Here is a 26187-nt window from a genome sequence, read left to right as displayed (position 1 = left end):
TCTTCAGTAAACGGCTTCATTTTGAGACCACAAGGCTTTGTTAAAAAGTAGATTCACAGGGCCAGCCTGGTGGCATAGTGGTTAAGTTGGCATGCTCCACTTCAGTGGCCCAGGGTTCGTGGGTTTGGATCCCAGGCACAGACCTAGCAAGGTTCATCAAGCCATGCTGTGGTGGCATGCTACATAAAATAGAGGAAAATTGGCATAGGTGTTAGCTCAGGGCCAATCTTCCTCACCAAAATAAATAAATAAATTAATTAATTAAATTAAATAAAGAAACTAGAGTCACTCAGTGTGCAGATCTTTTCAGCTGTATATAAAAATTCAGGTTTTTATTTCCTCATAACTAGGCACTTCATCCTGACCTGGAGGACCAGGCATCCCAGTAAGTGAAATGACATGAACCTCCCTGTACTGTCATTTGTCAGTAATACAAGAGTACAGATTTTAGCAAATGAGTGAGAGCCTCAGTCATTGTAACAATGGGGTGACAGGATTGCAGAGGTCAAAGGAAAAATTCAGACCAATTTCCTGAAGATTCCACTGATGAACATGAAGATATGCATGTGTACATACAGACACATACACACAAGCACACATATACTGGAAATATCCACTTCGGAATCTTTAGTCTCAAAAAGTCATCCAAAGATGAGGAAGTTGGGAATTCCTGGGGAGAAGCAGGGATGAGAGCAGATACCACTTGACCAATGAGTGCACTTCTTGTTTTTTTTTAACTCTGAACTTGGGTGAGGGAAGTGTTTTGAATAAAAATACCCAATACATGGAGAATCCCACCACATCCTGAATGAACCTCCACTGAAGAAACAATTCCCCTCCTATCTCACTGAAGGTGGAGAACAGTCTTTCCTCTTCGTCCCTGAGAACTTTCACTTCACTGCAAAAGTAAGGCTGACCAGGGCACCCAAAACACCTACACCATCATTCGAAGTTCAGCAATTCTACTTCTGACTCTTATCGTATCACTGCGAAGAATAACTTTGTAATAGTGGGTAAAGAGAGCACAAATTAAAATTCAACTTCATGACAGAGAATTACAGCAGAAAATGAAAAAATAATAAGATGGGCTGGCTAAACAGACTCACTTATTTACAATAAACTATAATTAAAAAAATTGTAATCCTTTAAGTTATTGTTTATTTAAAAAAGCAATAGTACTAATGTTGAAAATAAACTAATATGTATTTTTAACATCATTTATTTCAGTCACAGTGAGGAGGAGACAAAAAATGATACACACCATGTTGGATTACTGCTTAATGCTAGAAATGACGGAAGTTATTGAAAAAATTCTGTTTTTTAAATTTCACAGTACTACATTCAATAAATTCCATATTTTTTTTTACAAATAAGAAACTGAACCTGATAGACTTTAGTTTACTTGATAATGGCCAGTGTGTATCAACATCAGAACTATAATAAAATTCTAACTGTGATAGGCACGCACACACACCCCCCTCCATGTATCACAAGCAGAGCTGGAGTAGTCTTGACAACAGAGCAGTGTATCTTGGATCTGGAAAATGAAACTTCAGTAAAAAGAACCCTAGAACCCCTGAAGAAATGAAACTATTTCATGAGACACTGAAACAGCGTATATTTTTCAGTAATTAGTAGAGCAAATATTTATTACTTAATGACATTTGTCTTCACACAGTGATCCTAAGTATGAAGCAGTTCCTATCCTAAGATTATTCTAAGAAAATAAACACAGCATTTAAGTACGTCATTCAGGGTTATACTGCTAGTATGTGGAGAGACAGGATTTGAACTCAGACACTCTGGATACAAACATCCACTCTTAGTGCATAGTATTTATATTTTCTCCTTTACTCCTTGATGAATAAGAGGCACCATGGGTAAATTGACACACCAAAAGGACTCATTATTTCATGGATAACTCCTATACAAGGTCTTCGATAAGGTACAAAAATTATTGGAAAGCTTTCCTTCATATTCACAGTCAGTGGTAGAGGAAATGAGGCCGTAAAAATTTGGCAGAGGTGTTACCTCAATACTGATCTTTCCTTATGAGGCATTAGTGATTTTTCCTTGGGAGGAAGGAAAATGATGAATTAAGATTCTCTCCTAATGCAAACATGATTTTGGGAAAAATATGACACAAGAAAAACTGTACATCCTATTGGTGAATGAGGGATGTTCAAGTGGAAAAAGAGGGAGGCAGCAAGGAAAAGATGGTGAGAATGTCGCAAATGACCTGAGTGTGTTAAATACACCCAAGGCAAGAGGCACTACAAAGTGAGTGAGGGTATAAGAAGGCTCAAGAGGTGGGCGAGCACAGAGTCATCGGGACAGGACAAGTCATAGGATTGAAATATGGAAAAGTTTCTTGAGAAAAGTAACATGAAGAGAATTTATAGAGGAGAAATCCATGGTTTGTGACATTGAAAAATGAGACAGTGCCAGCCTCATAGTCTAGGAAAACACCAACACGAAAGGGAGGAACAGTTAAGGAGAGGGTTAAGAACGAAGGACATGAGGGGGAAAAGTTCTCAAAAGCATTATATTTAGAGCAATTTAGTAACCCTATAACCCAGTAGCCATTTTTAGGTTGATATCTAGAGTAACTATCTTGATAATTTTCACTTTCTTGAAATAAAATCTTCATGTTGATTTCAGGGCTTCTTCTACTATATACCCCAAGAATCCAGGCACTTTTCTCTGACACATCTACCTCCCAGTAATGTTTCCCTGATCTGATAACTTGGGAGCCCAGAACATCATAATCATCATAATCCCAATATGCATTTCTCCGTGGTCTCACTGGTGAGTCCAGAATACCACAATCATCAAAATTGTAATTTTGATATGCATCTGTCTTTGGTCTCACTTGTCTCCGATCCGCAGAAAAGGAAACATTTGATTTAGAGTTGACAGGATCCAGTGTCATGTGAACTGTAGAAAAATTACAGGGTTGGGTGAGAGATATGATGTAGCTTTATTATACATCATAAACGTATGCTATTGTGAGAGAGATCTTGAGAATAACTTGAGTGGGAATTAGGAAGAACTCTGTTCTGTTCTTGAGGGAGATATATAACACTGCAGAAACATAATATGGATGTGTGTTTTAGAAGGGAAACATGGGTCTTAAACATGCGATCCACTAGAAAATGCACAATTCTGAAAGATGATGATAACAGGGTAGGCATGATGATACTGTGAATTCTACTTACTCCAGTAGCGTCGCACGTCTGTGAGCTCTGAAATGACAAAATCCATAACATTACATATAAGGAAAGGAGTCAGTGCTGAAAGCTATTTCCTGTGCGGATTAGGGGAAGGATTGGGGACTATGGTGAGATAGTCAACTGGTAAATGAGAGGATAAATCAGACACATGGCCACTCCTCATTAAATATGATCATATAATCAGCACATGATATTCATCCTTTTTATCTCTTCTATCCAGACTTAGAAAGTGTACCCTCTTCCCCATTTAGCCTCTGCTATCACAAATTCCCACAGCCACCCCCTTGCTCTAACATTCCTCACCATTAAATGCTTGCAGTATCCCTCTCAGGTCAGGAACTCGGCACACTCTCTTTTGTTCCACGGGAAGAGTTTTTGGCTTCCTCACAGTCAAGGTCTTACTCCTAGGGAAGATAAAAATTGATCCATACAACTCTTTTTGTCCCTCCAAAACTACTGACTTCCTATCTTTTCACTGAATGATTCACTTGAACCCTCTTACCTGGAGGCTCTGAGAAAAGAGACAGTAAACTGCTGACCTGGGAGCCAGCAGACCTGTGCTCATGTCCACCTTCTCATTTACCCTCTGTGTGACCTTGGGAAGATCTTGACCTCTTAGGAACAGATTCTTCCTTTCAAATAATATCATTAACCTCTCCCACCCTACCTCCTAGAAAGCATATGAAATTATATGAAATAAAAGATTTAACAGACAAAACAAGATACTGCTACTTAAAAAAGATTAACGTGTAAAAAAGCAACTGCATGGATGTGGGTTCCCAATGAGATGACCAGAAAATGAGGTTGCAGAACTTAGTTGCCGGGTGTTTGAGACATATTAATTGTGGGAATACTGTCTAGAGACCAAGATCTTCAGAGTCTGCTCCGCAGTAGGGAGGCCTTCAAAATAACATCTGAGATTTCAGATTCTCAGGGAACAATTATAAACAATTGGAAACCAAACATTATAAAGACCAAACTAATAGTGGTCTGAATTTCAAGTGTTTAGAAAGAGCTAGATGCTGCCATGTAGGTGTGCAAATATGGACAGAAGGATGTCACCTTTCCATCCTGGCTTCTGAAGTATATGACCAAGTTGGATCAATTGTTTGCCCCAGGCCAAAATATTCTGTGAGATTCAAGTCTGTTTTTGGAAATCTAAACAGAATCATACTGAAACACCTGGTCTCTTCAATTCCCAGGGCAGAAAGGTAAATATAAAAGAGATGTCTTGGAAGATAAAGAAGACAGGACCTTCTCAGGAAAGGTCAAGCACCTAAGAAATATGGGAACCTGAATCAGACACAGGCATGCAGGGTGAATAAATTTTAGGAAGTCACAAGGTTCTGATACTGCAATGCCTTGTCCCTAATACTGCTACTCACCCAAACTCTGCGACTTCCCAAGAGCTAAATTCCCTACCACAGAATCTGGTCCATTCTCAATAGTTAGAGAACACTTAAGCCATGATGTGTGAACAGAAATTTAAGATAAAAACTCCACCCAAACTTTTACCGCCCTGAGCAATATTTTGTCCTAACTGACCATCAGAGAATTCTAATGACTTTAAACCTTACTTCACAGCAGGAAAGGACCATCTCTGGTCGCCCTCACATACCTTTTCATGATGTCATTCACATGCTAGGGAGAAAAGAGGAAACATGAGTTAAGAAACGATATGCTCTCTCCACTAACAAAGTTTTATCACATCCTCACCAACCCCTGGAGTGGTGGGTATAGAGATGGTCCCAATGTGAGAGCCAAAAATAAAGACCCAGAGCAATCATTCCTGAAGGCTCTTGAGAAGTTGTCACATTTCCTAAAAGATAGAAACAGCTTTACCCTGGTGGAAGCACAGCATGAGATTCCCCGTATCTGCAGATGAGACTGATTTTTAGGAAAAAAAAGAGGCCCCCATAACTTTTTCTCAAAAGGCATAAGGCTCCTTATAAGACAATTTGAATAATTCATAGTCTTTTCCTTTATTTTGTGGAAAAGTAAAGTGACATACTATTATTTCTCAAGTATTATGCAGGGCTTTAGAGAATAAAAAATGGGCAAATAGTAATAATATTCCTCAAGAAGTTTGCACAGTTTTTCCTGAGGGTACAAGTAAACAAATATATTAATCTAGGCATTTCTCAAGTCTTTCTCTTCTCATTTTACATACTATCTAAAGATGACCTCATCTATTCCCTTTAATTAAACACACACATATGTGTAATTGATTCCCAACTCTTCATTTTTACCTGTTTGCTTCTTAAATACAGATTAATATATTCAATAGTAAAAAAGCCACAGAAACCAGTAACTTAGAATTTCTAATAGGTAACTTTCTATTCACCAGCCAAATTGTCTCCTCTCTTATACCCCATTGTCCATAATGTTACCAATATCCACTTGGCCACTGTCCTGAAAACTATAACATTTACCCTGCACATCAGTCTCTAATAAGTCGCTTTAGTCCACATCTTTAGCAGTTTTAGCCATCTGATCTTCTTCATCACCACAGATATGGTTTTTTTGTGTGTTTTGTTTTTTTGCTGAGGAATATTAGCCTTGAGCTAACATCTGTGCCAATCTTCCTCTATTTTGTATGCAGGTCACCACCACAGCATGGCTGACAAGTGATGTAGGTCCACTCCTGGGATCTGAACCCATGGAACCAGGCCACCAAAGCAGAAGGCACTTGACTTAACCACTAGGCAAGAGGGCCAGCCACACAGATATTGTTTTATATTTTTTTTGAACAGATGTGTACCAATGTATTTGGTCTTTTTTACCTCAGGTGTACTTCCTTCATGTCACAAGAAACTAGGCCAACAGCTGGGTCTACAAATACCATAAAAATGGTTTTGTTCTCTGTGTTCAAACTTTTTTGTTATAATATGACAACAACCAAATAAAATTAGATTAAGTAGAAAAAAGGATTTATGGGCAGTTATAGCTTTAGTCAAAGCTTAATTCTGAAGCTCAAAACTTGTCATTAGGATCTGTGTCTTTCTCCACATTCTATTTATTCTCTCTATACTGACTTTATTTTCACTTCATAAAGGAAACATGAATCTCTGATATAAACTCCAGAAGAAAAGAGAACGTCTCTTTTCTATTATTACAGAAATTCTGAGATCTGCATGGCATTTTCTACATTGGATCAGGTGCCCATATTAAAAGAATTACTGTGTTGATGCTGGAAGGAAATGTAGCAATGTTGATGGCAAATTTCTGTATTTTACTGGAACTAAGTTCATGTTAATCTCATGTAGACTGTGATAGGATAGGATGCATATTACAAGCACTAGAGCAAACACTAGGAAAAAACTAAAAAAAGTACATTTAGAAAAGGAGAAAGCAAAATTTTGTACTAAAAACATTTGTTTACCACAAAAGAAGCTAGTTAAGAGAAAGAGAAGGATAAAATCTACAGGAGACATATAGAAAGCAAATAGCAAACTGGATAATTTAAACACAAAAATATCAACGATTGCATTAAATAATATTGTCTGAATACTTCAATTAAAAGGTAAAGATTTCGAGAATGGATAAAAAGCAAGATTTAATTACTCTTATTTGCATGAGACATATTTTGGATTCAAAGACAGAAATAAGGATAAAGGTAAAAATATAGCAAAATATCTACCATACAAGTAGTAATCATAAAATTGCTCAAGTCTATATTAATATTAGACAAAATAGACTTTAAGAAAATAAATATTTTGAGAGAATGAAAGTACAGTTTCACAGTGATAAAATGTTCAGTATGTAAAGATATAAGAAATATAAATGTGCATACACCTAACAACAGAGGTTCAAAATACAGAGACTGAAAAGAAAAAGAGACAATTCAATAATAATATTTGGATAACTGAATACCTCTCCCTGTCAATAATTGAGAGAATTGCTTACATGAAAATGATCAAGGATTAGAAGACATGGAGTATACTACTGACCAATTTACCCTAACTGACATCTTTAGACCATTTTACCAAATGAATGCAGAATATACATTCTCTCAAATTCACATAGAAAAAATTCTACATACAATGGTTTAGGTCATAAAAAAGTGTCAATACAGGGGCCGGGCTGGTGATGTAGTGGTTAAGTTTGCCTGCTCCACTTCAGGAGCCTGGGATTCACAGGTTCAGAGCCCAGGCATGCACCTAGCACTGCTCATCAAGCCATGCTGTGGCAGCACTCCACATAAAATAAAGGAAGACCGGCACAGATGTTAGCTCAGTAACAATCTTCCTCACACAAAAATAAAGGGTTAATACATTTAAAAGACTGAAATAATTAAATATATGTTCTTTGATTACAGAGGAATAAAAGTGGAAACCAACAGCAGAAGAAAAATTAAGAAATCACTAAATATTTTTTTAACTAAACAACACAATTTCAAGTATCGCAAGGGTTAACAAGAGAGTCACAAAGGAAATCTGAAAATAAGCTGAACTAAGTGAAAGCAAAAACTAAATAATCAAAATGTATAGAATACAGCTAAAGCAATGCATTTATCATTACAGACTATATCAGAAAAGATAGTCTCAAATCAGTGATCTAAGTTTCCACTTTAAAGAATACTAGAGAAGAAACAGCCAACTAAACCTAACACACACATACACACACACCTGCATGTACACACATACACACACAATGAAAACATTAAAGGTGAGAGCAGAAATGAACGATATAGAAAGGTAAAAAATAAAGTTCAATGAAATAATAAAGCTTGTTCTTGAAAAAAATCAACAAAATTGACCAAACATTACTAAACTGACCACAAAAAAAAGTGAAAAAGCAAATCACCAAAATCAGGAATAAAAGGGGGAACATTACTCTGAGCGCTGTTGAAATCAAAAGGTTTATAAAGTATTATTACGATTAACTTTATGAATACAAACCAGACAACTTAGACAGAATGGACCAATTCTTACAAAGACAAACTTTTCCAAAAACTGACTCAAGTACTATAAACAATCAAAATAAACCTAATATAAGGAAAAACAGTATTTTAAAGCTTCCCAAAAAGAAAATCTCAGGGGGAGATAACTTCCCTGGTGAATTCTAATGAATATTTAAAGATGAACAAGATCAGTTCTTCAGAAATTTTTTTTCAAAAAATAAAGTAAAATCTCAACTCATGTTACCAGGGGAAAAAAACAGCAACAAAAACTCTTGGAATCTGAAGTGCCTTTATTTGCCTGTGACTAAGCTAGATCACAAAGAGGTACCTGATAAATGCTTAACATAGACCTCAGATAACAAGGGCCTATAGAGTATCACTGGAAAAAAAAGAGAATTTTCTCTCAAAGGTCAAATTTTTGCACTGCACTTGATAAGTTAATAAAAATTGAGATTTTCCCTTGTTACTTATCCATTCAATTATTCCTATAACTTCTGAAATAGTTTCAGGGAAGGTACTGCAGGACCAAAGAAATCTTAGTGTCACCGTCAGGAAGAACACAGCAACCCAGAGGAGGAGGAAACTAGTCTTCATTTTCTCATATCTCAGGTGATGGGATTTCTTCCCAAGTCTTACCTGCAGCATCTCCATTGTTGACCCCTGCAACCGATGCTCCAGATCTGAGATGAGAGCGCTCACCAATTGCTTCTGCTGGACCAGCTCATTCTCAGCCTCAGCGAGGTGATGTAGAATATCTGCCTCCTCTTTATTTAACTTCAGCAGCTCCTTCTGCTCCTCAGAGTCCAGGAAAACTCTCACTTGATTAAACTCTGCCTGGACACTTTTTTTCTCATTTTGCATTTTATTCTTCAGGAATGAAAAAGAGAGAGAGGTACTGAGGCTCTCAGGCAAAGACTGGGAGATAGAAAAAGAACTATCTTCTTTGGGAAGTTCTCACAGGGAAGTGACTTAGAAGCAGGGGAGCAATTCTTGGGGAAGCTGACTTTTCTTGTTATTTTCTCTTTACCATATTCGAAAATAATGCCCACAAATCTGTATTATTGAGACAAACCCTAAGCCAACGTGGATACTTGGGTATGGGTCAGCTTTCACACAGCTGTTCAGGATTAACAAAACTTTATGCATTACTCCTGACCCCTAATCCAACCCTCTGCTAAAAGTTGAACACTGCAATAGAACCACGAACCATTGCCAAATGTCTTCCCTGAGGAGAGTAAAAGGCTCAAAAATATGACAGCAAAGGAACACAGAATTCACTAGCCATGCTCACTAGAGAGTCCATCTATGTGAACACCTCCCTCCAAATGTTTGTGTTCATTTGGACAAGTTCACTTTTCAATCCCCACCCCTATCAGGGAAAGGGTAAGGAAGAGGACTATCAAATGATCTTGGACATATCAGTTGTCAGGGAACAAAGAGGAAGTGAGCTTCTTGTGACTAATAGCCAAGGTCTTGCCCAGATTTCACGTAATTCCCTCAGTAAGTGTCTCCTCCTACCTTCCATGAAGTTCTTTCTTCTCTGACATCAGCTTCCAAGCTCTCAGCTCTCTGCTGCTCTTTCCTCAGCCTCTCCAGAGCTGTCTGGAGCTTCTTCTGTGAGAAGGAAATCAAACCAGAGTCAAGCACTGGGCTTTCTCAGCATAAAAATATAGGATAAATGGGGAAGAAATCAGGCTATTCTCCAGAGAGATTAGAGTTTAAAGAGACTGTGAGAACAATAATTAGAATCTATGACTTGGAAGAAAACCTGAGATGGTGAATGTGTTAAGACTTAGGTGTTAGAAATCAGCATCCTCTCACCAAGAGAAGACTGATTCTCTTTGTTCTAGAGAAAACCTGATCCTGAGGGAAGGAAAGAACTTATCTTTCAATCCACCAAGCTGCCCAGTTATCCCCCCTGTTCAAAGGGTGATTAGAGCTTTTCTTGGGTACCAAATCTCCACCTACTAGCAAAAGGTACAAAAGTGTCTATTTCTGGCTAAGAGTCTTTATCGTAGGCTTATCCTTTTATAATTGGATGGAATGCACAGAAACGTCTTTCAGGCCTCAGGAGGTGAAGATAGGAATAAAAGAGATCACAGGCTCCAGGGCTATGGTGACAAGGTAATTAAAGTCCAAAGCAAAGTGGAGATTTTTCATGAAGTATCATTTTCTGCTCTATCTTGTCTCCATCCTGGTCTCTTACCTGATATTCCTGGGCAACCTCCTCCATGAGGAATGTGTGGTGACCACGGTGCTCCTGTGACCGCTCACAAAGCCAGCAAATGATCTTCCCATCCTCCTTACAGAAAAGCAGGAGTTTCTCTTCATGACGTACACAGAGATCTCTCTTCTGTTTCTCCTCTGGGTTCAACTTGACCTCCCTGAGCCTCTCCACTATGTTGGCCATGGGCCGATTAGGCCTCAGGTTCCCAAGCTGGTAGCTGATTCGGCACACAGGGCAACTGCTCTCTCCTTCTTGGCCAATCTTGGAGTCCCTGTTGTTTGCAGTGATGCAGGCTTTGCAGAAGCTGTGGCCACAGTCTAGGCTCAGGGGTTCTGTCAGGAGCTCCAGACAGATGGGGCAGGTCACCTCCTCCTTTATGTTCATCAGGATTTCTGAAGCCATTGCAGCTGCTCACCTGTCCTACTTGTCTTGACTTCTGAGGCTCCTCTAGCTCACAGATCCCTGCATGATTGGGAAGGTAAAAGGGGACAGAATAAGAAAGGTAGGAACAAAAGGAAACTAATTGTGCAGACATCAAGGATGAGACAAGACCAAAATATCACAGAACAAGAAAGAAATGGGAGAGAAACAAGGAAAGGAGCTTGGTGACCTTGTAGAAAGGACTTTCATAATAATTTCATGGACTTACCCCCAGTTCACATCACATGACAAATCCCATCCATACTTGTGCAACGATTGATATTTTTCTTTACTTTCACTGAATGAAAGATGACCTGAGTCCATTTCTACCAGGATCCTCATGTGACCCACCATCTATTGCTTGTTCTTTACTATGTTAAAAACACATCCTCAGTGTTAAAAGCATCAAACCACTTATGCCTCTGCGCTATTATACCTGTTCTTCTCTCAGCATAGAATACTGCTCCTGATATCAGCTTGACACACTCTTATACTTAAGTGAACTCTCTCTAGATGTGTTCTCATAGAAAAACCTGCTCTAACTTATTTATAATGCAACCATTACCATCACTTACTATACATTTGTGATGATTTCTCTTATTATCATGACATAATATATGACAGTGTATGTGTGTATGTGAGAAAAGTAAATCCTTTATCAGATGTGTAAAGAGAGATAATAAGTGACTTACAAAGATTATATTGGTTGGATCCAGAGTGGCATTGGGAAGATCAATTAGGAGGAATGCACAGTTGCTCAGAGGAGAGATGATGATATCTGGAGAGACAAGGTGACGAGGGAAATGGAGAGCAGCAGATGAAAATGAGAGTCAAGATGAGGTAGAAGGATAGGAATGAGACACAGATTGGATATGTGGGAACAAAAGGTTACCAGAAGGCCTGAGCTCTTTCTTCCTGTAAAGATGATATTAGGTTACTCTTCTTCTGGTAAGTATTTTTTTTTTCTTTCTGGGAAATCTACTGGGTTACGATAAAGTGGACATTCAGCTGCCTCAATAATAAAAATGGCCTAAAGTGTAAAGTGCATTTGAACTGGGAAGACTATGTATAGATGTTAAATGCCAGTTGGTAAGATCAGACCTCAATTTTCACAAGAGGAATTGTTATTCTTATTAACAAATGTGTCTAATTTAGGCCACTGGAAGCAGTGCTCATGGATTTTCATAAGGTAATCAGTTTTTACAGCAATAGGCTTATCTAACATATGATAGTTTTACATGCATCCACCTAGTTCGGCTTCTTATAAAGCTGAGATGACAGGGATAAAGTATTACCTATACCACTGTAGATCCATCACTGAGAACTCACCTGAGGCAGCTATGCTGGCATGCTATGACTCCTGTCCAGTATCCCCCAGCTAAGCTACATGAACCTGGCAGTTGATGTCTTAATAGCTCACATAGATGGAAATGACCCTCCAGACTGCAAACTGCTGCTGGTGGTCAGCCAGAGGAGGGGAATCACAGAATGGTAGCATTGTGATGCTTATTCTCTGCCCTGGACTCAATATGGCCCTGTGCTCACAATCTAATATGAAGAGTTCTTTCTGGACCTTGAGGCAATAAATAACAAAAGGGAAGATTTCAGTAGATGTTAATGTCTTGATATTTTCCAAAGTTTGAGGGTAAAAGAAAGATCTCCAGCTTGAGATAACAAATAAATTTTACCTTCGACCTACACAGGGAGGGAAAAGCTATAAAGGCTGCATAGAGATAAATTTAGACCTTCTAAAGATGTCAACTTGTGCCACATACATCATACATGAAGGGAACCTGATAAAGAATGAGGCTGAAGGTGAACTAGAAGTGTAATACAGCTAATAGTACAGATACTGAAAATAGTCCAAAAGTCATATGCAGTTAGCCCCTAGCTGCAGAGACTATGGCCCAGAACAGGATCTGATGACTAGCAAGATCAGACGTGGATTTTATACCAGAGGTAGGTATTACATGATAATGCCTACCTCTGTTTATGACTCAAGCTGTGATGCAAACCTGGGGTTGGGGCTTGAAATTATTTCTCATCCCATTCAAGATATAATCAATGCATCAAGAGCCTACAGTCCAGGTAGGATTAGAAAATTATTTTGATAGTGGGGGTCTAAGGAGCTTATGTCAACACAGCTGCTGCCAGAATGGGCAAAGAAGGGCAGGGGCAGAGGAGCTAGAATCCTCTCACAGGGAGAATGACCCCACCTCTACCTAAGCAGTGTCCCAAGGGCTCCACAGCAATCAGGGAGATAGATATGGGAACATGAGTGGTGTCTGCCTCATAGAACTCCCAGGTTGGTTGGCTGACATAGTTGTCAGGTGATTGTACATTACACATTGGTCTTCTGACATATGAGCTCAAAATGTTCCACAGATCCTAGCTAAGAACAAGCAAAAAAAGACATTAAAGACATTAACTATGTAAAAGTCTAAACAATAAGGATATGGACAGAACTTTCTTAGTTTGTCACTGAAAAGAAAAATGGTTTCTTTAAGCATGATGAATCCACAAATTACTGATGTTAAATGGAAAGAGGCACTTTTCTTAAATAAAGTAGAAAACAAAATTATGCTATGTTTTATTTGCCAGGTAGTCATCTAATATAATTTATTATAAACTCCTTATAATCTTAGCAAAGTAAACATTGAAGCAGAAAAGTAAAAACTTAATTCTAAATCCCTGTGATAACTGGCATGACAGAGGCATACTGTATGAGCTCAGAAGACAGGTGCCCGACACTAACTTATGGCTGAGTGGAGGGCAAGAATATGTAGCAGAGTAGATAGTCTCCAAAGTCAACTTTGATAACGTAAGATTGGGTCACATGAGAGGAAGTCAGAGTGAGAAAAGAGATTTGACTGGTGTCCTGCATATGCCTGAGTAAGGTGGGTACAGCTGTACACTCTATAGCAAGGGAGAGTAAATACAGAGGATGCCCTACTCTAACTTCCTTCCCTCATGGGTCTCAAGATCTTGTTAGCATACTTCTTATTCTGAACCCTGTTTATATCAGTGACATCAATCAAGTAACTCATTTTGTTTATTAAAGTTAGAAAAGTTACCACTTCCATACATGCTTCCTACATGCTCCTCTTGCTCCTGATCTCTCATCTGAATTTGGTCTCCTTCTGGCACGTATGGCTGATGGAGAAGGATGAGCAAGGTTAGTGATTTTTTTAAGGAATTGTGCCAATTTCCTGTGTCTGGTCAAGTGAATAAGTGCCAGGTGTCATTCCGTCATGGTTTCTAAGCACGGAGAGGCCCCGGTGATGAGAATTTACCTAAAGAGACATGCAGAAATACTAGATTGTTCCACTGATAAACATTAAACTACTTGGATGCAAACATCCCTCTGCCTGTGCTTCTGGTGTTGGGGGAAGGGACTTTCTACCTCTGGTAAAGCCAGGAGACTGGCTGTCCTTAGCAAGGGACAATTCAAAAGTATCGAACTGGGAGGAGATAGAGATAAATTCAGCTTGGAGAAATAACAGTCTCTCCATGAAAGAAACAAAGTATTTCCCTTCTCCAAACCTCCCTTCTTTTAAGACCACCCCTCCCCCAGACTGCACTTCAGTCAGCACTCTCAGCAGGAAACCTGTGAGCTGGGCCATTTTCCATCCTCAGAACAGCTTCCTGAACACAAGTTAAATTCACTCAAGCAAATTCAGTTCTTTCCTCTGAAGTCTCACAATCTCCACCCTCTACAAACTGTTCAACTCACCTTCACACACCAATGGAGCAGCCCTGTCTCCTTGGAGATTTGAAGGCAGGCTGGGAGCAGATGTGGTCAGGATTCACTCAAAAAACCAAGGGCCTGATCTTCACAAAGTGATCCAGGGGAGGAAGTGAAAATGAAAGTTAAATTCTTAAAGGAGGGCAGAAAAGGACAATAGAAACTATGGAACAATTAGAGGCCTCCATATGAAGCCCCTGGGAAGTGACAAGGTTTGTGCCTGGGCCAAATGGGCAAGCGACTATATTCTTATTCCTGTCTCAGTTCTAGTCCTGGAAGCTGTTTCTGGCTCTTCAAGGTAATTTGTCCTTTGGAGTACTAGGCTTCCCTAGGCAATGGAATTTCACACACACCCACCTTGTCTTATTTCTTTACAAGTGAGCTGTCATGAGGTGGGAATGAAGAACCTCCTTTACCATGGTGAGTACCAAAAAGGAAGGCTCACCTGAGACAGCCATACAGGCATGCTCTCTACTGTCCTGCATCCACCAGCTAAGCTAAGTGAATCTGGCCAGTCTATATCCCATGAGGTCATGTGAGAGGGAATGGCTATCCAAATCTGAAATTGCCTCAGGTGGTAACTGAGAGGGCTTATCACAGTCAAAGCACAGTGATGCTGACTTTCAGAATGTGGATTCAATATGGCTGGAATGACACTTTTCCTAGACTGGGAAGATAAAACTATATGAAGTGTCATTTTTTTGGGCATTGGTATCCAATACTATTTAACATATAATCTCTTTATTATTGCATATGAAAAATAAAGGCAGAAAATAATCGTAATGGCTAATTTTCCATGTCAACTGGACTAACCATGGGGTCCCCAGATTAAACACTATTTCTGGGTGTGTCTGAGTGGATATTTCCAAAGGAGATTGACATTTAAACCTGTCGACTCAGTAAACTTCATTTTCCTCCCAATTCTGCCTGGGCATCATCCAATTTGTTGTGGGCCTGAATAGAACAAAATGGTAGAGGAGAAAAGAATTTGCCCCTTTTCCTTTCTGCCTGCCTGTCTGAGCTGGGGCTTAGGTCGTCCTCTCCCTTGGATTAGGACTTGCACCACTGGCTGCTCTGGTTCTCAAGCCTTGAGAGACACTGATCATACCACCAGTTTTCCTGGTTCTCCAGCTTGACGACAGCAGATTCAGGAAATTCTCAGCCTCCATAATAATGTGAGCCAATATATTATATAGGTGTATATGATCTATATAGCTCTCTATATATCATATTGGTAGTGCTTCTCTGGAAAACTCAGACTATGTATTACTATATTTAGTAATGTAAAATTCTAAAACTCTGTCTTAAGTGGCACAGGTGAACTGTGATAATGATAATGCTAGTGACACAGATGAACTGTGATATTTCCAAAGCTCTGTGCCTAGAAATGCCTTGGAAGTTTGAAGTGTACAAGGAGGATGTTGTAGAGGTTACAATACCCAAAGTCAACCTTAATCCAGTAAGATGTAGTCAGATAAGGGGAAGTCAGGATAAAAGTGAGAGAGCTTTGGCAGGGATCCATCATCTGAGTGAGTCAGTCTGGAGTGAACTGTGCTTTTCACAGGAAGAGAGAGGGTCAACTCAAGCGACACTCTTACTTTAACCTTTTCTCATGGGTCTCAGGATCTTGTTATCATGTCACTTCTTCTGATGTCTTTTCATATTATTAACACCAAAGAAGCATCTCATTTTATTAAACGTTGTAAAGATACTCCTTATGGAAATTCTTCCTATATGTTCTTATCACCCCTGATCTCTCAGGGGAGCTCTGTTCCTTGGCGGCAGATATGGCCCAAGGAGGAGGAGAGGCAAGGTTAAACATTCAACACTCATCATTCATGTTCATTGTTCAACTTTATGTCCTAGCCCAAAAATTTAGGCAAGAAAAACAAATAAAGGTATAAATAGCAGAAAAGAAGAAATAAAACAGTTTCTATTTGCAGATGACATAACAGTTTATATAGACTATCAAGATAAATTTAGAGGAACCTATTAGAATTAGTAATTTAAGCAGGGTCATAGGACACAAGGAGAAAATTTAAAATCAATTACAGTCTGTAATCTGGCAGTGAATAATTGGACAATTAAATTTAATACACCTCTTCAACAATGTCCCCAAATAAACTACCCTGAGGAGATAAAGAATGCTTCACTTTCTACCTCTGGGTCATGAGATAAGTCACCTGGTCTGGCAAGGTTCCTGGCACTGGGAGACACAGGGGATTAGCTAAAGGTTTGAAATCAAAAACAGACCTAAGAAGGAACAATATAGAGAGATTACGAATCAGAATCCATAGATCCTCCATCATCATCCCTGAGCAAATCAGATGATCTTTGGAACCTCCTATCATTGAGTACAAATCATGTTCTCTACTCCAAAAAGGATCTCAGGTCCTCAGGGTTTAGAAATGTCTGGTTACCAACCAGTGACGGTTGTAGACACCATTGCCTGCTCATTGTCCACCGATGAACATGCAGGATGAAGCCTGCTTATCCCCTGAGAGTCCCATGAACTTCCCCCAAACTCTCATTTTAGACACGCATCTCACAAATTCATGGTGTAACACAATGCTATGGTCACAGGAATACAAGATAGAGTAATTGCCACTTAGAGGACTTGTTCATGACAGAATCCACAATTGATTCCCTATAAACTTTTTATTTTCAGTCCAGAATACTTTCTCAGGACAGTTGCTGAGAAGAAGCTACTTGTAGGCTTCATACTTTTATGAGGAAAAGGCTTCATTTAGGGGCCAGAGATGCTGTTATAAAAAGGGTGTCTTGAACTTGCCCTTTGTGCTTGCTAACGCAGGTACTTTTCTCCTTAAGTTGTTTCACAACTTGAACTGGTTTCCTCAATGAGTTACGTCCTCAGTCATTGTAGCAACAGGATGACAGGAAAGCAGAAGTGAAAGGGATTATGGATAAGAATCAATTTTCTCTAGTGCCCATGGATGAGATTTTGAAGACTGTGTGTATGTGTATTTGTGTGTGTTTGTGTATGTGTGTGTGTTTGCATATATCTAACCTGGAATGCATAACTGAAGAATTTCCTGTGAAACAGGGACCAGAGCAGACACTGTTTGGCCAAGGAGTGCATTATTTTTATTTCTCTCAGCTCTTAAATTAGTTGATAAAGAGTTTGAAACAAAAATGCTAAAAGACACGAGGACACCACCATGCACTGCAGGAACACTCAGTGCTGCAGCGTTTGCCTGACTTTCTCACTGCAGGAGGAGAACAGGCTTTACTTCATTCCTGACGACTGCTGTAGCCTTTCAGTTCACTGGAAAGAGTGAGGCTGGTAAGGGAAAAGAAACCTTGACCCACAGCATTGCTGAGGGAGCCCATGACCAAACTCCTAACCCTTCTTCTATCACCGCAGTCGTAATGGGAACAAGCAACCTGAAGAATGGGCAAACAGAAAAGTTTTCTGTTGAGAGGGAATTACTGTGGAAATAGAAAAGAATGTCAAATCAACTTATGTCTAGTGTATTCACTGGGATTTAAGAAGTGGCCCCGGTCATTAAAATGAAAAGCAATCGAAGTACCTTTGAAGATAAAAGTTTCTTTTCTAATGAAGAAATATTTATTATGTGCACAACACAGTTTGTTAACTACAGTCCTGTGCTGAATAACATCGTTTCAGTCAACGAAGAACCAAATACATGATGGTGGTCCCATAAGATTAGTTCCATAAAGTCTTAGGTGTGTAGCAGGCTACCATCTAGGTTTGTATAAGTACACTGTATGATGTTCACAAAATGATGAAATCACCTGATGATGCATTTCTAGAACCTATCCCTGTGCCTAAGTGATGGATGACTATATACGCAGAATGTTGTACAGTAGATCTCTAGAACTTTTTATCTCCCATAACTGAAACTTTATATCTTTTGAAGAGCAACTCCTTAAACATTTCTTAAAAGGCTCGATTTCACGTTAAGTGTCCTTACCACATTTAAAAAAAAAACAGTTTGACTGATATCTGACTATTAAAAAGCAAAATAAAAAAGACTGTTTAGAGAAAAAATAGAATCACTGTGTACTCATGTAACTATCTGTAAGCTGAAATAGAAATATGTGAAGATTTTAAAAAAGGAAATATTTAGTACGCAAAAATATGAAACTAAGGGGGCTGGCCCCATGGCCAAGTGGTTAAGTTCATGCACTCTACTGCAGGCGGCTCAGTGTTTCGTTGGTTCGAATCCTGGGGGTGGACATGGCACTGCTCATCAAACCACACTGAGGCAGCATCCCACATGCCACAACTAGAAGGACCCACAACGAAGAATATACACCTAGGTACTGGGGGGCTTTGGGGAGAAAAGGAAAAAAAAAATGAAATTAAGAAATGATCTGTGATTCTTTAATTAACTTAGTGTGTTTCAAAGCTAAGCAAGAGTACTAATATTTAAGGCAGATTAAGATTCATTCTTAAAATTAATTATTTCAAATAACAGAGAATTAATCAACACTAATCTTAATACGTGCTTAAGTGCTAGGAAATGAGGAAGCTATTACAAACATTCTAATATTTAATTCCCATAGTATCCCCATCAAATAAGTCTTTGTATATTTACTTCTGATGATGAGCTGAATCCTGTAAAGTTTATGTAATAAGAGCCATTGAATAGCAACATCACTAGAGAATGAACTTCAAAGTTCAGATTATTAACTATTATCATCAGATAAATGATCTCAATTCCAGGCTATTAATTGTCTGGTGTTCACCCTCTACATCATGTCAGCTGCAAGAGTGCCCTGGTCAGTAAGTAGCCAACTTGCTTTTAGCCATTACCATGACCTGATCTTCCTTCATTAATGGCTACATGGATTGAGCATATCAACTTCTATTTCCTGGCACCCAAGATTTTCCCATGATGCTCCCAGATCCATCTGCAGATCAGCATCCCATGGGTTCTCCCTCCTACCTCACATCCTAGGGGATCTGGCTCCTACTTTTCTTTGTGGGGTATACCGCAGAGAGGGCACCTGAGCTGGAGAAACTCAGATCTAGTTCTAATCCTGCCTCCTCTACTCTTTAGCCATGGGACCCTGGGGAATATCTCATAAGTTTTTAAATTCTTTCAGCTTCCTCATAGGAATTCCTTCTTCATATGACATTGTTAAAGATTAACTGTGATAATGATATCCTATGTCTATATATATATATACATATATATATATTTTTTTTAAGATTTTATTTTTTCCCTTTTTCTCCCCAAAGCCCCCCGGTACATAGTTGTATATTCTTCGTTGTGGGTCCTTCTAGTTGTGGCATGTGGGACGCTGCCTCAGCGTGGTTTGATGAGCAGTGTCATGTCCGCGCCCAGGATTTGAACCAACGAAACACTGGGCCGCCAGCAGCGGAGCGCGCGAACTTAACCGCTCGGCCACGGGGCCAGCCCCTATGTCTATATATTTTTTATGCATAGTTATATATGTACCTGAGAGTGTGTGTGTGCGTGTGTGTGTGTGTGTGTGTGTGAGTATGAGTGTGTACGCATACACCATTCCCAGACCAAGTGCTTTCTTTTTCATTCCACTCGGACAAGTTATTACCCTTCTATATGCTGATGTGGGCGCTGTGTGGCAGGCTGCCCAAGTTTATAATGCACATCCTCTAAGAAAATGTGGACCTTTGGGGCTGGCCCCGTGGCGCAGCTATTAAGTTTGCACGTTCTGCTTCTCGGTGACCCGGGGTTTGACAGTTCAGATCCCAGGTGCGGACATGGCACTGCTTGGCAAGCCATGCTGCGGTAGGCGTCCCACATATAAAGTAGTGGAAGATGGGCACGGATGTTAGCTCAGGGCCAGGCTTCCTCAGGAAAAAAGAGGAGGATTGGCAGTAGTTAGCTCAGGGATAATCTTCCTCAAACGCTTGAGTATACCCCATATATATATGGAAGGAAAAGCCCTGAACAGCAAAAACCTGTCCCTTTTAAAGGTAGCTGTCCTTACATATGGCTCCCTCTGGTGAGTAGATTTTTGGAAACCCCTACTTTAGCAGCCTTCAGAACCATTTCTAATAAAGGCCTTAATAACGGTCCCAACCTCAGTATAAAATGTTCTATAGAACAAGACTGGAACTGGAGCGGTCTTGACAGCGGAGTCTGAGAAATGAGACCTTAGTGGTATCAATTACTGTTCCTCTGAGGGACACATATCAGTTGCCAAGGCCATTGACATACTTGTACTCTTCAGTAGTCATGAGAAAAAAATATTTATTATATTGTGCAAGACACTTAAATAGCTGCTTTTCATTGACACTTAGTTTTACACATGGATCTGAGTTAGGCATAGTTTAAAATCCCAATTTGATTTTACGAAAAAGAAACCCTGAAATTGTTCATCATTACACATCTTGTAAAAGAAGAAACAGGGTTTGAACTCAAACATTCTGTACATAAAATCTTCACTCTGGGTACATATATTGCTTATGTTTTCCTTTCTTTGACTCCCTGGTGAACTCAGTATATCCTGTGCAACAAATGGACAAAGACTCCTTGGTTGCTGTTGGTGGGGGGAGGTTGATTATGGCCTCTTCTAGATAAAGTGCATGGTGGCAGACAGGTTTTTCCATGTCTTTTCAGATCAGGAATAAACGGAAATATTGAGAAATGGGAGGGAAAACATGTTATATCAATACTATTCCACCGTTAGCAGGAATTAGACATCTTTCTTGACAATACAAAAAGGGTAAATGGCAAATAAGCATCTCTCCTAACTCCAACCAGATACATTGTCTATCCCAAGGATGAGTAAATGTACTAAAGGAAAGAAGTGAGACAACAAGGAAGAGATGGTATACCTGCTGCAGGTGAGCACAGGTATACAGATGAAAGCCAGAACAAGGAGTACTACAAGAAGTGGAGGAGGGAAACAGAAGGTTCAGGAACTCAGTGGCCACAGAGTCACAGGAGCTGCCCAGTTCCAAAGATTGAAATACGGATAAGCAGTCTGAGAAAAGTGACATTTAGAGATCTTGTAAACGAATGACTCATGGTTTGTGACGTTGAAAAACGAGACAGTGCCTGTTTCATAGTCTAGCAAAACCTCAACATGATGGGGAGGAACAGCCAACAGAGAACACCTGAAGCTAAAATCACGGGACCTATTAATAACGACAAATTCTGAAAAGGGATCAGAACATGGAAATGTGAAGACTCTAATTTCTTCTTACCGTAGTAGCACTGGACTTCTCTCAGCTCTGAAATGACAAAAGTTGCAATGATGTTGTTAGAAGCAAAGGAGTAAACCCTGATACCAATCCTCTCTCTAGAGTGGGAACAGGGGAGGGCTATGAACTGGTGAATGAGAGCACAAAGCAAAAACCTGGCCATTCCCCCTTATATCTGATCACATCTGTAGCACAGGATCTCTCCCTTCTTGTCAGGCCTACCTCCTCTCTTTTACCCCCATGGTATTTCACACCTCTGAAAAAACTATTTGCTGCATGGAGAAGTCACTGCCATCTCAGTGGTTCCACCAGGTCCCAGGCAGATGATAGTAGAGAGGCTCCAGAACCTGGTTCCTGAAGAGTTTAGGTTGTCATGTGTGGGGTTCCTGTGCTCGAAGTCTGAAGGGTCTCCAAAGCCTGTTATCCCAGTCCAGATGCCCAGAGATTAGCATTTCAGGTCACATTCTCTGGAGTAATGTTACACATACTTGGAAAAGAAGAAGATATGATGACTAAATTAATAGTAGTCTGAATTTCATGAGTTTGGGAAGATCTTGATACTACCAGGTGAGTAGTCAACTGTTGCCATAAGAAAACATTTTTCCTACAAGATGATAAAGTGTGTAAGCATGAAGAGATTAATTATTGGCACCAGGAACAAAGCCACTATTACTAGAAACTTGAGTCTAATTTTAGAAATCCAAAGAAAGCCACCTCCAAAGACCTTAGTTTTTCTATTTTCAGGAAGAGAACTAAGTATAAAGGAGCTGTTTTTGTGAAAAATTTGGGGGCCTGGAATATAAAAGGAAAGGATCTTCCCTGTTATAATACAAGTACCTAACAAATAGGAAACAAGAGGTGAGGCAGAGACTGAGGTTTGGCTAAAATGACTAAAGTCATGGGGTTCTGATAGAGTAACCCCTCCTTTCTAATACCTTTGTTGGCTCTAATTCTGTGACCTCCTACCAGCCACATTTCCTACCATTGACAACTTTCATCTGTGATCAGCAATTTGAAACAATGTAATACTCAAATTCCCCAGCCCTGTGGTTTGTTTGAAAAAATTCTGCTTGATCCCCTAACACTCATGGCTACAATTCTGTCTTCACACAAAAATGGACCATACCTGGTCAGAATATGGGATACAAAATGTAGAGATAAGATTCAGACCAACCATCCTTGGGGACTCATGTGAGGATGTTGGAAAGATGTTTCAAGTATCTGGAGATGGGATACGTTCAAAAGGAAGAGAAGAGGCCTACTAATGTGTTACATACATCTACGAGAAGACCTCATTAACTTATTAAGTATTTATTTATTCTAGAGACAAATACAGGTGAAATCTACTATTTGCCAGACATCATTCCAGATTAAAGGGAATGAAAGATGAATAATTCATAATAGTCTTCAAGAAGTATACATTGTTATGCTGCAGATACAAGGAAACATGCACTTCCAATCAACGCTTCCTTTGCCTGCCTCTCCTAACTCTATACATCTCCTACATACTACCTATAGGTGATCTCATCAATTTTTAAGTATAAAATAAGCCACAGGGACCAGCACCTAAGAAAATCTAAAACCTAAAATACTATTTCCAAGCTATTCACATGCAATTGTCCGGAATGTTACTATTATCCCCTCAGTCACTGTCTTAGAAATTATAGTATCTTATCCTAATTCCCGTATTGTAGTAAGCAGTCTACTCTATATCCACAACTTATTTTAGTCATCTTCTTTTCCCCATCATAGCCATTATTTGATTAATACTTTTTAACAGAAATGTGCCAATATAGTTTCCCCTCTCCAAACTAACCCTTTTGTACCAAAGAGTTGGCCACCAGTTGGCTTTATATCTGCAGAAAAGTTCCACTAGGCTTTTTTGGGGTTATATATGACAAAAACCAAACCAAAAATGACTTAAACTTAAAAGAAAGAAGAAGAAATCCAGGGGGCAGGAAGAACTTTAGTCTTAGCCATGTGTTTAAGCAAAAATCTTGTCATCAGAATCTACTCTTCCTTTTGAAAATTTTATTTTCTACCTGCTCTGTTGTCTTTTTTTGCAGACTCTATATAGCATCAACTGGAACGTCTTAGTTTCAATGATGATCTCTAATATACTACCTCATAGAAAAGAGAATTTCTCTTTATAATCATGATAATAAAATTCTAAGCCACACAAATCATTGACCTGAACTGGGTCAACGATTAAATGATTAAAATAATTGCTGCATCATTGGTAAACATATAGGAATCAGGTATGCTGATTAACATAGAATTGAGGGACATACACATCCTGGATGCTACTGATTTTATCAACCCGAACCAAGTACATGGACTGAGGGTAGAGATGGTTCCACCAAGTGTAATTGAAAAGAGTGTTACAAAAAAAAAAAGGTATTTGAATTGAAGTTGGACACAAACACAAATGTCCCATGCAGTCTACCCCTTAGCTGACTGACACCTCTTTACTAATTTTTAGCAAATTATTTCCAAAAAGATGCTAACAATATTACAATGGTTACAATAATATTACTAATGGATGACTTACATCATACATAAGTTATTACTTAAAATCAAGTAAAGATTTAAACTTAAAATCTAAAACCATAAACCTGTTAGAAGAGTAAATAGAGAAAGTTCTTAATGATATTGAATTTGGTAATAATTTCCGGATATGACACAAAAAGCACAGGCAGTAAAAGAAAAATACATTGTACCTCACCAAATGTAAAAACTGTTGTGCATCAAAGGACACTGTGAAGAGTGTGAAAGACAATGCATAGAAAGGGAGAACATATTTTCAAATCATATATCTGTTAAGGTATTAATATACAGAATATACAAAAAACTCCTACAACTCAACAACAAAAACCAAAACATCCCATTCAAAAAATGAGGAAATTGGGGCCAGCCCAATGGTGGAGCGGTTAAGTAGGTACTTTCCACTTCAGTGGCCCAGCGTTCACCGGTTTGGATCCCGGGTGCGGACATGGCACTGCTTGGCATGCCATGCTGTGGTAGGCGTCCCACATATAAAGTAGACGAAGATGGGCACGGATGTTAGCTCAGGGCCAGTCTTCCTCAGCAAAAAGAGGAGGACTGGCGGCAGTTATCTCAGGGCTAATCTTCCTCAAAAAAAAAAAAAAAAAAATGGGGAAAGAGTTTGAATAGATATTTCTCCAAAAAGATATACAAATGTCCAATAAATTCATGAAAATATGCTCAGCATTATGGGTCATGAGGGAGATGCAAATCAAAAGGACAAGGAGATACCACTTCACACTCTTTGAAACGGCAAAACGTATCATAAAAATTAACAAGTATTGCCAAAGATATGCAAAACCTGGAACTCTCTATATTGCTGGTATGAATGGAAAACGATGCAGTCATATGGAAAACAATTTGGGGGTTCCGCAAAAAGCTGAACAGTTAAAATTATGATCCAGCAATTTCACTCAGAGGTGTATACTCCAAGTAATTGAAAGCAGGAACACAAACAGGTACTTTTATGCCAATGTTCATTGCAGCATTACTCACAATAGCCAAAAAGTGGAAACAACCCATGTCCATCAACAGATGAGCAGATAAAATGAAGTGTATACACACAATGCAATATTATTCAGCCATCAAAACCGGATGAAATTCTGATACATGCTACACCATGGATGAAGTTTAACCACATTATGCTAAATGAAATCAGCCAGACACAAAAGGACCAATATGGTGTGATTCTGCCTACAGAAGTACGGAGAGGAGGAAATTCATACAGGCAGTAATTAGATTGGCAGTTATCAGGAGGTGGGGTCAGGGAGAAGGGGGAAAGGGGAGTTATTGCCTAACGGTTAGAGTTTCTGTTTGGGTGGATGAAAAAAAATTAGAAATAAGCAGTGGTGATTTGTGTACAACACTGTTAATGTAACTGATGTCCCTGAATTATACACTTCAAAATGGTTACCGTACTAAATTTTATGTTACATGTTTTATCACAATTGTTTTAATATTTTAAGAATGGAAAATACCAAACATCACTGAATTATACACTTTAAATGAACGAATTGTAATATACATGAATAAAGTTGCTAAAATAAATGAACGAGGGGCCTGCACGAACACTGCGAACGGTCGCTCCCGGGGCCCGCGCAGGCCGCCCAGGGCGGCTCGGTCCGCCCACCTCTCCATGCTCCACAGACGCTCCGCCGCCAGCCCGCCGCGCAGGCCCAGCACTCACCGCCCCGCCGCCGCCGCCGCCCGCTCCTGCCGGCCAATCACAATCGGCCCGGCCACCGCGGGCCCTCAGGTGAAGCACAAAAGTTCCCGCGGCCCGGCGCGGGAGAGCGTTGTGGCTGCGTGACGGCAGGAAGTGACACAAGCTGTCCTTCCGGCGCGCCGGATTATGAATTTCGGCCGGCGCGCCTGCTCCGGGTCCGCGTCCCGGCGTCCCTCCGGCGGCTTGGCTGGTGGCGAGTGGCCGGT

General features: G+C 39.6%; 1 protein-coding gene across 50 annotated transcripts; it reads right to left on the bottom strand.

Moving 5' to 3' along the window:
• Positions 1 to 1141: 1141 nt before the first annotated feature.
• On the bottom strand, positions 1142 to 26187 carry LOC102149883 (tripartite motif-containing protein 5). Of its 50 annotated transcripts, none has more exons than XM_070273341.1 (12): positions 25943 to 26081; positions 21966 to 22198; positions 21715 to 21741; positions 14517 to 14614; positions 13869 to 14076; positions 10343 to 10825; positions 9655 to 9750; positions 8773 to 9003; positions 4852 to 4874; positions 3537 to 3637; positions 3219 to 3245; positions 1142 to 2937 (listed from the first exon to the last, which is right to left on the bottom strand). In XM_070273341.1, exons 6-12 carry the CDS (start codon positions 10763 to 10765, stop codon positions 2303 to 2305), a joined length of 1536 nt encoding a protein of 511 aa, XP_070129442.1. In that variant the 5' UTR covers positions 10766 to 10825; positions 13869 to 14076; positions 14517 to 14614; positions 21715 to 21741; positions 21966 to 22198; positions 25943 to 26081; the 3' UTR covers positions 1142 to 2302. The 50 variants fall into 50 exon arrangements, with proteins under 50 accessions (XP_070129442.1, XP_070129438.1, XP_070129439.1 ...); XM_070273337.1 differs by lacking the exon at positions 21966 to 22198 and adding an exon at positions 17557 to 18844; XM_070273338.1 differs by lacking the exon at positions 21966 to 22198 and adding an exon at positions 17557 to 18844 and having other exon boundaries at positions 14517 to 14609.

Source organism: Equus caballus, chromosome 7, assembly GCF_041296265.1.
Source record: "Equus caballus isolate H_3958 breed thoroughbred chromosome 7, TB-T2T, whole genome shotgun sequence".
NCBI classification, from domain to species: Eukaryota; Metazoa; Chordata; class Mammalia; order Perissodactyla; family Equidae; genus Equus; species Equus caballus.
This window is presented reverse-complemented; position numbering and strand designations above follow the sequence as displayed.

Coding starts and splice junctions, on each gene's coding strand:
- LOC102149883 (XM_014741762.3), bottom strand. CDS start 10,765: ATGGCTTCAGAAATCCTGATGAACATAAAGGAGGAGGTGACCTGCCCC. Junction 4,875..8,772: donor CAACAATGGAGATGCTGCAG/GTAAGACTTGGG, acceptor TTTTCTCCCTAG/CATGTGAATGACATCATGAA. Junction 2,938..3,218: donor AGACGTGCGACGCTACTGGA/GTAAGTAGAATT, acceptor ATTTTTCTACAG/TTCACATGACACTGGATCCT.